The 11,592-nt window shown below is 28.8% G+C and overlaps 1 protein-coding gene and 1 pseudogene across 1 annotated transcript; one reads left to right on the top strand and one right to left on the bottom strand.

Moving 5' to 3' along the window:
• Positions 1–433: 433 nt before the first annotated feature.
• LOC119614197 (cuticle protein 38-like) lies at positions 434–2,235 on the bottom strand. The gene is given in 4 exon segments (XM_037970325.1): positions 434–916; positions 919–961; positions 963–1,013; positions 2,224–2,235. Coding segments are annotated over 4 exon segments (384 nt in total). The 3' UTR covers positions 434–638.
• A 3,355-nt stretch (positions 2,236–5,590) lies between these two features.
• On the top strand, positions 5,591–8,519 carry LOC119614198 (annotated as a pseudogene).
• The last annotated feature ends 3,073 nt before the right edge of the window (positions 8,520–11,592 follow it).

Here is an 11,592-nt window from a genome sequence, read left to right as displayed (position 1 = left end):
AGTCGAGGAACATATATCCTTTAACAATTCTCCAATTGAGGAAAAATTAAAATTTTAATTTCTGATTTTTCAGTAAAATGTCATCCAGTGATAATTTAAATTGGTTTCTATCAATAAAAGGAAATAATAGCTTTTTACGTATATTTTTTTATTTACAAGATTTTCAAAAAAACTAGCTTAATATTTGCTAATTTTTTTTGTCTTTAAATATTTACATTATAATGATTATGAGTAGTACTTAGGTGGAAACAAACGACTTTCATTTTTGTTAAAAATAATAATTCGGCTAGAAAAAACTCAAAAATATTATAAAAAATCTCAAAGAAAACCATTAATGAAATATGCAATAAATATACAGGTACACATAACACTCTCTCATTCTCTCACTTTGTTCTCTAGTGTTTGATTTTTCATAAAGTAAATCTCAAATATACTCTCTTAAAAATGAATTTATAATGTTTTAAATGACAAGATTTCAAAGACGAAATGAGTTTTAAATTAAATTATAGTAAAAATGATGAAGTTTCAAAAGAGCACTGTTAGCGAAAGTCATAAACATAATTTAATCGTTGGCAGGTGAACACAATTAAAAATATGATGAAATTTCAAACAAGGAATCAATGTAAGTATTCGAATATTTAATGATAGATGGAGTGACCATAACCGGCATGACCATAAGACAAACCATGACCCAAACCATAAGCAGGAGCAGCATAAACTGGAGCAGCATAAGACTTAATAACAGGAGCGGCTACTACAGCAGGAGCAGCATGAACTACTGGGTAGGCTCTTTGAGAGATTTTATAGGTGTTGGCATAAGAGGTGGCAACGGGAGCATAGGCCTTAACTAGAGGAGCATGCACTACAGCAGGTGCAGCATAGGTCTTAATAACAGGAGCAGCATGCACAACAGGGCGGCTACTACAGAAGTATGATAGGCAGGAGCCGATAGACCATAACCAACCCAAGTAGCCAGCAGAGGCAACAGCGAAGATAGCGGAGAATACAGCAATCTAGAATTTCAGTGGAGATTATAATATATATTTTTTTTTAATTTTTATAAAACTTCAGAAAAAAACTTTGTTTGAGTTATATCTTTTAAAATTTGTAAGAAAGGTAATTTAGATTTTTATGTATTGTTAATGACTTTAAAAACCCATTTCTATGATATCCATATTGCTTTAATTATTTCTTTATGAATGTGGTGAAGGTAACCTAACTGTCATGTTTGAAATTAAATACACAATATGCATATCAAACTTATTGTTTGGTTGAGTGTATATTATGTCTATGTTGACAGAACACAAAAATTTGTAAATTTCAGAAGGCCTGCCATACAAAGTTTTAGAAAAAAACTTAGTTTTTGAGTTATAACTTTAAAATTATAAGAAATTATATTTAAATTTTATATTCAGTTAATAGACTTTGAAAACCCGTTTATATGATACCCATATTGCTTTAGATATTCTCATTATGAAAATGGGGAAGGTAACCTAATTGACATATTTGGTATTTAATACACAATGCATATCAAACTTATTATTTTGTTGAGTTATACGTCTATGTTGACAGAATATAACATTTTTAAATTTCAGAATGCCTGCAAACAATGTTTTAGAAAAAACTTACTTTTGAGTTATAACTTTTAAAATTAATAAAAATATATGTAGAATTTTATATGGAGTTAATAGACTTTGAAAACCTATTCTATGATCCCATATTGCTTTAGTTATTCTCATTCGGATAATGGGGAAGGTAACCTACTTGACAGATTTGGTACTAAATACACAATATGTATATCAAACTTCTTATTTTGTTGAGCATGTTACGCTTATGTTGACAGAACATAAAAATGTTTAAATTTCAGAAGGCCTGCCATACAAAGTTTTATAAAAAACATAGTTTTTGAGTTATAACTTTTAAAATGAATATGAAAGATATGTAGATTTTTGTATTGCTTTTAGTTATTCTTATTTGGGAAGTGGGGAAGGTAACCTAATTGACAGATTTGGTACTTAATCACAACATGCATATCAAACTTCTTATTTTGTCGAGCATGTTACGTCTATGTTGACAAAAAATACAAATTTTTTAAATTTCAGAAGACCTGTCATACATACAAAGTTTTTAAAAAAAAATGAGTTTTGAGTTATAACTTATAAAATTAATATGAAATATATGTATATTTTTGCATGAAGTTAGTAAACTTCGAAAAACCTTTACTATGTTGCCCATATTGCTTTAGTTATTCTCATTTGGAAATGGGGAAGGTGACCTACTTGACAGATGGTACTAAATACACAATATGCTATCAAACTTATTATTATATTGAGCGTATTACGTCTATGTTGACAAAACATAAAAATTTTTAAATTTCAGAAGGCCTACCATACAGAGTTTTAGAAAAAACTTAGTTTTTGAGTTATAACTTTTAAATTTAATAAGAAATGATATGTAGATTTTTGTATGAAGTTAGTAGAATTCGAAAAACCTTTTCTATGATACCCATATTGCTTTAGTTTTCCCATTTCAAAAATGGGGAAGGTAACCTACTTGCAAGATTTAGTACTAAATACACAATATGCATATCAAACTTATTATTTTATTGAGTGTATTACGTCTATGTTGACAGAATGTAAAAACTTTTATATTTTAGAAGGCCTGCCATACAAAATTTTATAAAAACTTAGTTTTTGAGTTATAACTTTTAAAATTAATAAGAAATATGTGTGGATTTTTATGAAGTTAATAGACTTCGAAAATCTTTACTATGATACCCATATTGCTATAGTTAATTTCATATGAAAATGGGGAAGGTAACCTAACTGTCAGATTTGGTTTTAAATACACAATAGTATGTCAAACTTATTATTTTGGTAAGTATGTTGATACAACAAAAAAAATTTAAATTTTAGAAGGTCTCCCATACTGATTTTTTTTTAAACACTTTCACACAGATTTTTTATATTAAAAACACTTTTAAATTTGTTGCACTGTTAATAAAGCATTAGAATTGTTTCTAACTAATTTATTTATCCATTAGCACTTATTCCAATCACGTATTTAGAAACACATTTGTATTATTTGATTAATTTTTAATTGCAAACTAAAACAAATTTCATGTAAATGTCTTAAAAATTTTATAACAAACACTTAGTTAGACACTTTACGTTACAAAATTTTTTTATAAATAAGGCATTTACATCCTTTATCTCCTCTTACCAATTTGCATTTTGTTAAAATTATTTTTTTTAAAATAACGTTTTTAAAAGAAAAGAAGTAGTTAATGTTTTAAAGCTTAAAGCAACTATGGTTTGATTCATTGTGACAACAGCATGCTATATTTATAGGTCTTTTTTAATGTTAAGAAAATCAAAAACAAAATCAAACAATAAAGAAAAAATACAAACAAAATACAGAGAAAAAAAAAAAACAGCAAAGCAATACAAATACACAATTCTTAAATGAGACTTTGTAACAAATATCTATGAATTTACCAGCAACGATATATGTACATTTCACACAAAGATTTTTCCATGCTATAGCTTTGCAAAAATCCCCCAGTTAACAGAGGGTGGCTTAAAACGAGTAACATACAATACTTTCAATTTTTTTTGTATTTGCTTTTGATTTCTTTGATTTTGCTTAAGAATTTTATTTTTGGTTTTTCGTGTTTTCATTATTTCTTTCTTAACCGGAAACCTTTTAAAAATTAGCGGTTTTTAAAGCCGGCTTAAGTTGCATGCAGACAGAAAAAATAAAATCATGCAGTTGTTTTAATTTTATGTTTTTAGCTTAAGACAACTGCGGTGTGTTCCTTTTTGGGGTTTGTACAAAAAGCAAAAAAAAAAATACTAAACAAATCTTTGTGTTTTATGCTTTAGTAATTGATTTAATTATTTTATTAACAATCAACTTATTTTAATTGTCAATTTTATGATTTGTTTTGTTTTCATGTTTTTTTTACAAACAAATTAAGTTTAATTAATTAAATTTTTTTGTTGCTACATTTACAAATTAATTAAACTTTAGTCTTCACTGTTGTTATACATTACAATGGGAAGTTTCTCAATAATTTCCCAAATTGGGAAGAGAAAAATATCTCTCAAATGGACAAATTTTCTACAGGAGATGTCTTCCCAATGGGAACAAAGTTTCTCCCAAATTTTCTATATAAAAGTTTCTCTTCATGTGGGTCAAATTGTCTATAGAAAAGTTTCTCTCAAATGAGACAATTTTCTATAGAAAAGTTTTCCCAAATGGGAACAAATTTCTATTCTCTCTAAAATGGGACAAATTTTCTATAGAAAAGTTTCTCCCAAATTGGACAAATCTTCTATAGAAAAGTTCTCCCATTCTTCTATAGAAAATTTCTCTCAATCACAAATCTTCTATAGAAAAGTTTCTCCCTGGAAAACTTTTCTATAGAAGATTTGTCCGATTGGGAGAAAAACTTTTCTATAGAAGATTTGTCCAATTTGGGAGAAACTTTCTATAGAAGATTTGTCCAATTTGGGAGAAACTTTTCTATAGAAATTTGTCCCATTTTAGAGATAGAAAATTTGTCCCATTGGGAAAAACTTTTCTATAGAAATTTGTCTCATTTGAGAGAACTTTTCTATAGACAATTTGACCCACATGGAAGAAACTTTTATATAGAAAATTTGGGAGAAACTTTGTTCCCATTGGGAAGACACTCTCCTGTAGAAAATTTGTCCATTTGAGAGATATTTTCTCTTCCCAATTTGGGAAATTATTGAGAAACTTCCCATTGTAATGTATAACAACAGTGAAGACTAAAGTTTAATTAATTGTAAATGTAGCAACAAAAAAATTTAATTAATTAACTTAATTTGTTGTAAAAAAAACATGAAAACAAACAAATCATAAAATTGACAATTAAAATAAGTTGATTGTTAATAAATAATTAAATCAATTACTAAAGCATAAAACACAAAGATTTGTTTAGTATTTTTTTTTTTGCTTTTTGTACAAAACCCCAAAAAGGAACACACCGCAGTTGTCTTAAGCTAAAAACATAAAATTAAACAACTGCATGATTTTATTTTTTCTGTCTGCATGCAACTTAAGCCGGCTTTAAAAACCGCTAATTTTAAAAGGTTTCCGGTAAGAAAGAAATAATGAAAACCGAAAAACCAAAAATAAAATTCTTAAGCAAAATCAAAGAAATCAAAAGCAAATACAAAAAAAATTGAAAAGTATTGTATGTTACTCGTTTTAAGCCACCTCTGTTAACTGGGGGATTTTTGCAAAGCTATAGCATGGAAAAATCTTTGTGTGAAATGTACATACATATCGTTGCTGGTAAATTCATAGATATTTGTTACAAAGTCTCATTTAAGAATTGTGTATTTGTATTGCTTTTGCTGTTTTTTTTTTTCTCTGTATTTTAGTTGTATTTTTTCTTTATTGTTTGATTTGTTTTTGATTTTTCTTAACATTAAAAAAGACCTATAAATATAGCATGCTGTTGTCACAATGAATCAAACCATAAGTTGCTTTAAGCTTTAAAACATTAAACTACTTCTTTTCTTTTAAAAACGTTATTTAAAAAAATAATTTTAACAAAATGTTCAAATTGGTAAGAGGAGATAAAGGATGTAAATGCCTTATTTATAAAAAATTTTGTAACGTAAAAGTGTCTAACTAAGTGTTTGTTTATAAAATTTTTAAGACATTTACATGAAATTTGTTTTAGTTTGCAATTAAAAATTAATCAAATAATACAAATGTGTTTCTAAATACGTGATTGGAATAAGTGCTAATGGATAAATAAATTAGTTAGAAACAATTCTAATGCTTTATTTAACAGTGCAACAAATTTAAAAGTGTTTTAAATATAAAAAATCTGTGTGAAAGTGTTTAAAAAAAATCAGTATGGGAGACCTTCTAAAATTTAAATTTTTTTGTTGTATCAACATACTTACCAAAATAATAAGTTTGACATACATATTGTGTATTTAAAACCAAATCTGACAGTTAGGTTACCTTCCCCATTTTCATAATGAAATTAACTATAGCAATATGGGTATCATAGTAAAGATTTTTCGAAGTCTATTAACTTCATATAAAAATCCCACATATTTTTCTTATTAATTTTAAAAGTTATAACTCAAAAACTAAGTTTTTATAAAATTTTGTATGGCAGGCCTTCTAAAATATAAAAGTTTTTACATTCTGTCAACATAGACGTAATACACTCAATAAAATAATAGTTTGATATGCATATTGTGTATTTAGTACTAAATCTTGCAAGTAGGTTACCTTCCCCATTTTTGAAATGGGAATAACTAAAGCAATATGGGTATCATAGAAAAGGTTTTTCGAATTCTACTAACTTCATACAAAAATCTACATATCATTTCTTATTAAATTTAAAAGTTATAACTCAAAAACTAAGTTTTTTCTAAAACTCTGTATGGTAGGCCTTCTGAAATTTAAAAATTTTTATGTTTTGTCAACATAGACGTAATACGCTCAATATAATAATAAGTTTGATATGCATATTGTGTATTTAGTACCAAATCTGTCAAGTAGGTCACCTTCCCCATTTTCCAATGAGAATAACTAAAGCAATATGGGCAACATAGTAAAGGTTTTTCGAAGTTTACTAACTTCATGCAAAAATCTACATATATTTTCATATTAATTTTATAAGTTATAACTCAAAACTCATTTTTTTTAAAAACTTTGTATGTATGACAGGTCTTCTGAAATTTAAAAATTTGTATTTTTTGTCAACATAGACGTAACATGCTCGACAAATAAGAAGTTTGATATGCAGTTGTGTATTAAGTACCAAATCTGTCAATTAGGTTACCTTCCCCACTTCCCAAATAAGAATAACTAAAGCAATACAAAATCTACATATCTTTTCATATTCATTTTAAAGTTATAACTCAAAAACTATGTTTTTTATAAAACTTTGTATGGCAGGCCTTCTGAAATTTAAACATTTTTATGTTCTGTCACATAAGCGTAACATGCTCAACAAATAAGAAGTTTGATATACATATTGTGTATTTAGTACCAATCTGTCAAGTAGGTTACCTTCCCCATTATCCGAATGAGAATAACTAAAGCATATGGGTATCATAGAATAGGTTTCTCAAAGTCTATTACTCCATATAAAATTCTACATATATTTTTATTAATTTTAAAAGTTATAACTCAAAAGTAAGTTTTTTCTAAAACATTGTTTGCAGGCATTCTGAAATTTAAAAATGTTTATATTCTGTCAACATAGACGTAATATACTCAACAAAATAATAGTTTGATATGCATATTGTGTATTAAATACCAAATATGTCAATTAGGTTACCTTCCCCATTTTCATAATGAGAATCTAAAGCAATATGGGTATCATATAAACGGGTTTTCAAAGTCTATTAACTGAATATAAAAATTTAAATATAATTTCTTATTAATTTTAAAGTTTAACTCAAAAACTAAGTTTTTTCTAAAACTTTGTATGGCAGGCCTTCTGAAATTTACAAATTTTTGTGTTCTGTCAACATAGACATAATACACTCAACCAAACAATAAGTTTGATATGCATATTGTGTATTTAATTTCAAACATGACAGTTAGGTTACCTTCACCACATTCATAAAATAAATTAAAGCAATATGGATATCATAGAAATGGGTTTTAAAGTCAATTAACAATACATAAAATCTAAATTACCTTTCTTACAAATTTTAAAGATATAACTCAAAACAAATTTTTTTTCTGAAGTTTTATAAAAATTAAAAAAAAATATATTTATAATCTCCACTGAAATTCTAGATTGCTGTATTCTCCGCTATCTTCGCTGTTGCCTCTGCTGGCTACTTGGGTGGTTATGGTCTATCGGCTCCTGCCTATCATACTTCTGTAGTAGCCGCCCTGTTGTGCATGCTGCTCCTGTTATTAAGACCTATGCTGCACCTGCTGTAGTGCATGCTCCTCTAGTTAAGGCCTATGCTCCCGTTGCCACCTCTTATGCCAACCTATAAAATCTCTCAAAGAGCCTACCCAGTAGTTCATGCTGCTCCTGCTGTAGTAGCCGCTCCTGTTATTAAGTCTTATGCTGCTCCAGTTTATGCTGCTCCTGCTTATGGTTTGGGTCATGGTTTGTCTTATGGTCATGCCGGTTATGGTCACTCCATCTATCATTAAATATTCGAATACTTACATTGATTCCTTGTTTGAAATTTCATCATATTTTTAATTGTGTTCACCTGCCAACGATTAAATTATGTTTATGACTTTCGCTAACAGTGCTCTTTTGAAACTTCATCATTTTTACTATAATTTAATTTAAAACTCATTTCGTCTTTGAAATCTTGTCATTTAAAACATTATAAATTCATTTTTAAGAGAGTATATTTTAGATTTACTTTATGAAAAAATCAAACACTAGAGAAAAAGTGAGAGAATGAGAGAGTGTTATGTGTACCTGTATATTTATTGCATATTTCATTAATGGTTTTCTTTGAGATTTTTTATAATTTTTTGAGTTTTTTCTAGCCGAATTATTATTTTAACAAAAATGAAATCGTTTGTTTCCACTAAGTACTACTCATAATCATTATAATGTAAATATTTAAAGACAAAAAAATTAGCAATATTAAGCTAGTTTTTTGAAAATCTTGTAAATAAAAAATATACGTAAAAGCTATTATTTCCTTTTATTGATAGAAACCAATTTAAATTATCAACTGGATGACATACTTTTACTGAAAATCAGAAATTACAATTTTAATTTTTCCTCAATTGGAGAATTGTTAAAGGATATATGTTCCTCGACTTTAGGATGTGTAGTTTTCGTTCAAGTTCAGTTCTAGTTCAGTTCTAAATCAGTTCTAGTTCAGTTCTAGTTCAATTCTAGTTCAATTCTAGTTCAGTTCTAGTTCAGTTCTAGTTCAGTTCTAGTTCAGTTCTAGTTCAGTTCTAGTTCAGTTCTAGTTCAGTTCTAGTTCAGTTCTAGTTCAGTTCTAGTTCAGTTCTAGTTCAGTTCTAGTTCAGTTCTAGTTCAGTTCTAGTTCAGTTCTAGTTCAGTTCTAGTTCAGTTCTAGTTCAGTTCTAGTTCAGTTCTAGTTCAGTTCTAGTTCAGTTCTAGTTCAGTTCTAGTTCAGTTCTAGTTCAGTTCTAGTTCAGTTCAGTTCTGTTCAGTTCTAGTTCAGTTCTAGTTCAGTTCTAGTTCAGTTTAGTTCTTCTAGTTCAGTTCTAGTTCAGTTCTAGTTCAGTTCTAGTTCAGTTCTAGTTCAGTTCTAGTTCAGTTCTAGTTCAGTTCTAGTTCAGTTCTAGTTCAGTTCTAGTTCAGTTCTAGTTCAGTTCTAGTTCAGTTCTAGTTCAGTTCTAGTTCAGTTCTAGTTCAGTTCTAGTTCAGTTCTAGTTCAGTTCTAGTTCAGTTCTAGTTCAGTTCTAGTTCAGTTCTAGTTCAGTTCTAGTTCAGTTCTCTAGTTCAGTTCTAGTTCAGTTCTAGTTCAGTTCTAGTTCAGTTCTAGTTCAGTTCTAGTTCTGTTCTAGTTCAGTTCTAGTTCAGTTCTAGTTCAGTTCTAGCTCAGTTCTAGTTCAGTTCTAGTTCAGTTCTAGTTCAGTTCTAGTTCAGTTCTAGTTCAGTTCTAGTTCAGTTCTAGTTCAGTTCTAGTTCAGTTCTAGTTCAGTTCTAGTTCAGTTCTAGTTCATTCTAGTTCAGTTCTAGTTCAGTTCTAGTTCATTCTAGTTCTAGTTCAGTTCCAGTTCAGTTCTAGTTCAGTTCTAGTTCAGTTCTAGTTCAGTTCTAGTTCAGTTCTAGTTCAGTTCTAGTTCAGTTCTAGTTCAGTTCTAGTTCAGTTCTAGTTCAGTTCTAGTTCAGTTCTAGTTCAGTTCTAGTTCAGTTCTAGTTCAGTTCTAGTTCAGTTCTAGTTCAGTTCTAGTTCAGTTCTAGTTCAGTTCTAGTTCAGTTCTAGTTCAGTTCTAGTTCAGTTCTAGTTCAGTTCTAGTTCAGTTCTAGTTCAGTTCTAGCAGTTCAGTTCAGTTCTAGTTCAGTTCTAGTTCAATTCTAGTTCAGTTCTAGTTCAGTTCTAGTTCAGTTCTAGTTCTAGTTCAGTTCTAGTTCAGTTCTAGTTCAGTTCTAGTTCAGTTCTAGTTCAGTTCTAGTTCTAGTTCAGTTCTAGTTCAGTTCTAGTTCAGTTCTAGTTCAGTTCTAGTTCAGTTCTAGTTCAGTTCTAGTTCAGTTCTAGTTCAGTTCTAGTTCAGTTCTAGTTCAGTTCTAGTTCAGTTCTAGTTCAGTTCTAGTTCAGTTCTAGTTCAGTTCTAGTTCAGTACTAGTTCAGTTCTAGCTCAGTTCTAGTTTAGTTCTAGTTCAGTTCTAGTTCAGTTCTAGTTCAGTTCTAGTTCAGTTCTAGTTCAGTTCTAGTTCAGTTCTCGTTTAGTTCTAGTTCAGTTCTAGTTCAGTTCTAGTTCAGTTCTAGTTCAGTTCTAGTTCAGTTCTAGTTCAGTTCTAGTTCAGTTCTAGTTCAGTTCTAGTTCAGTTCTAGTTCAGTTCTAGTTCAGTTCTAGTTCTAGTTCAGTTCTAGTTCAGTTCTAGTTCAGTTCTAGTTCAGTTCTAGTTCAGTTCTAGTTCAATTCTAGTTCAGTTCTAGTTCAGTTCTAGTTCAGTTCTAGTTCTAGTTCAGTTCTAGTTCAGTTCTAGTTCAGTTCTAGTTCAGTTCGAGTTCAGTTCTAGTTCAGTTCTAGGTCAGTTCTAGTTCAGTTCTAGTTCAGTTCTAGTTCAGTTCTAGTTCAGTTCTAGTTCAGTTCTAGTTCAGTTATAGTTCAGTTCTAGTTCAGTTCTAGTTCAGTTCTAGTTCAGTTCTAGTTCAGTTCTAGTTCAGTTCTAGTTCATTTCTAGTTCAGTTCTAGTTCAGTTCTAGTTTAGTTCTAGTTCATTTCTAGATTTTAGTATGAAATTTTATTTTTATATATGGAAGAAAACACATTTTCACTGTTTTATCCATTGAAATGTTGTTTAAGGTTTTCGCATCATAATGTTATTTAAAAAACTGCAATCAATTTCAGATTGTCATATAAAAATTAATTTTTATAGAAAATATGATTGATCACTGATTTGCTCGATTTTATCAAGTAGAGTGTTATTTAAGATTCTATGTATTATGACAACTTAATAAAACTATTTTATGGTTCACTTATTTTTCACTAATTTGAATGATGACCTCTATAGTGAGTATGTTTAACAATTTTTACAGGGTTCTTCAACAAAGTAGTTTTTTATTTTAATAATACTAAATTCACACATCATTATTTTAATTTTAGCTGTTTTTTGGCTACAATTGAGATAATCATTGAAATGATTATGATTTAATTTAAAGCGGCAATTAAAGCACTATTTAATTTTTATTTTACACATTATTTGCTACAACTCGACAACATATGTAAGTAAAGTTGTAAGCCATTAAATGAGAAAAACAGTAGTGAGGCCTTTTAACAAGGGGTATTTTTTTTTCTTAGGACTCATAGACAATCTACCGCTAACCAACTAACATTAATTCAAACATAAATTTTAAAACGTTTTGTCTCAGTCCGTGGACGTGCAATTTAAAACAT

Source organism: Lucilia sericata, unplaced genomic scaffold, assembly GCF_015586225.1.
Source record: "Lucilia sericata isolate MDLA Ls3-8-SP2 unplaced genomic scaffold, ASM1558622v1 Contig002686F_arrow, whole genome shotgun sequence".
NCBI lineage: Eukaryota > Metazoa > Arthropoda > Insecta > Diptera > Calliphoridae > Lucilia > Lucilia sericata.
Note: the sequence above shows the minus strand (reverse complement) of the source record. Positions and strands in the feature narration are given on the sequence as shown.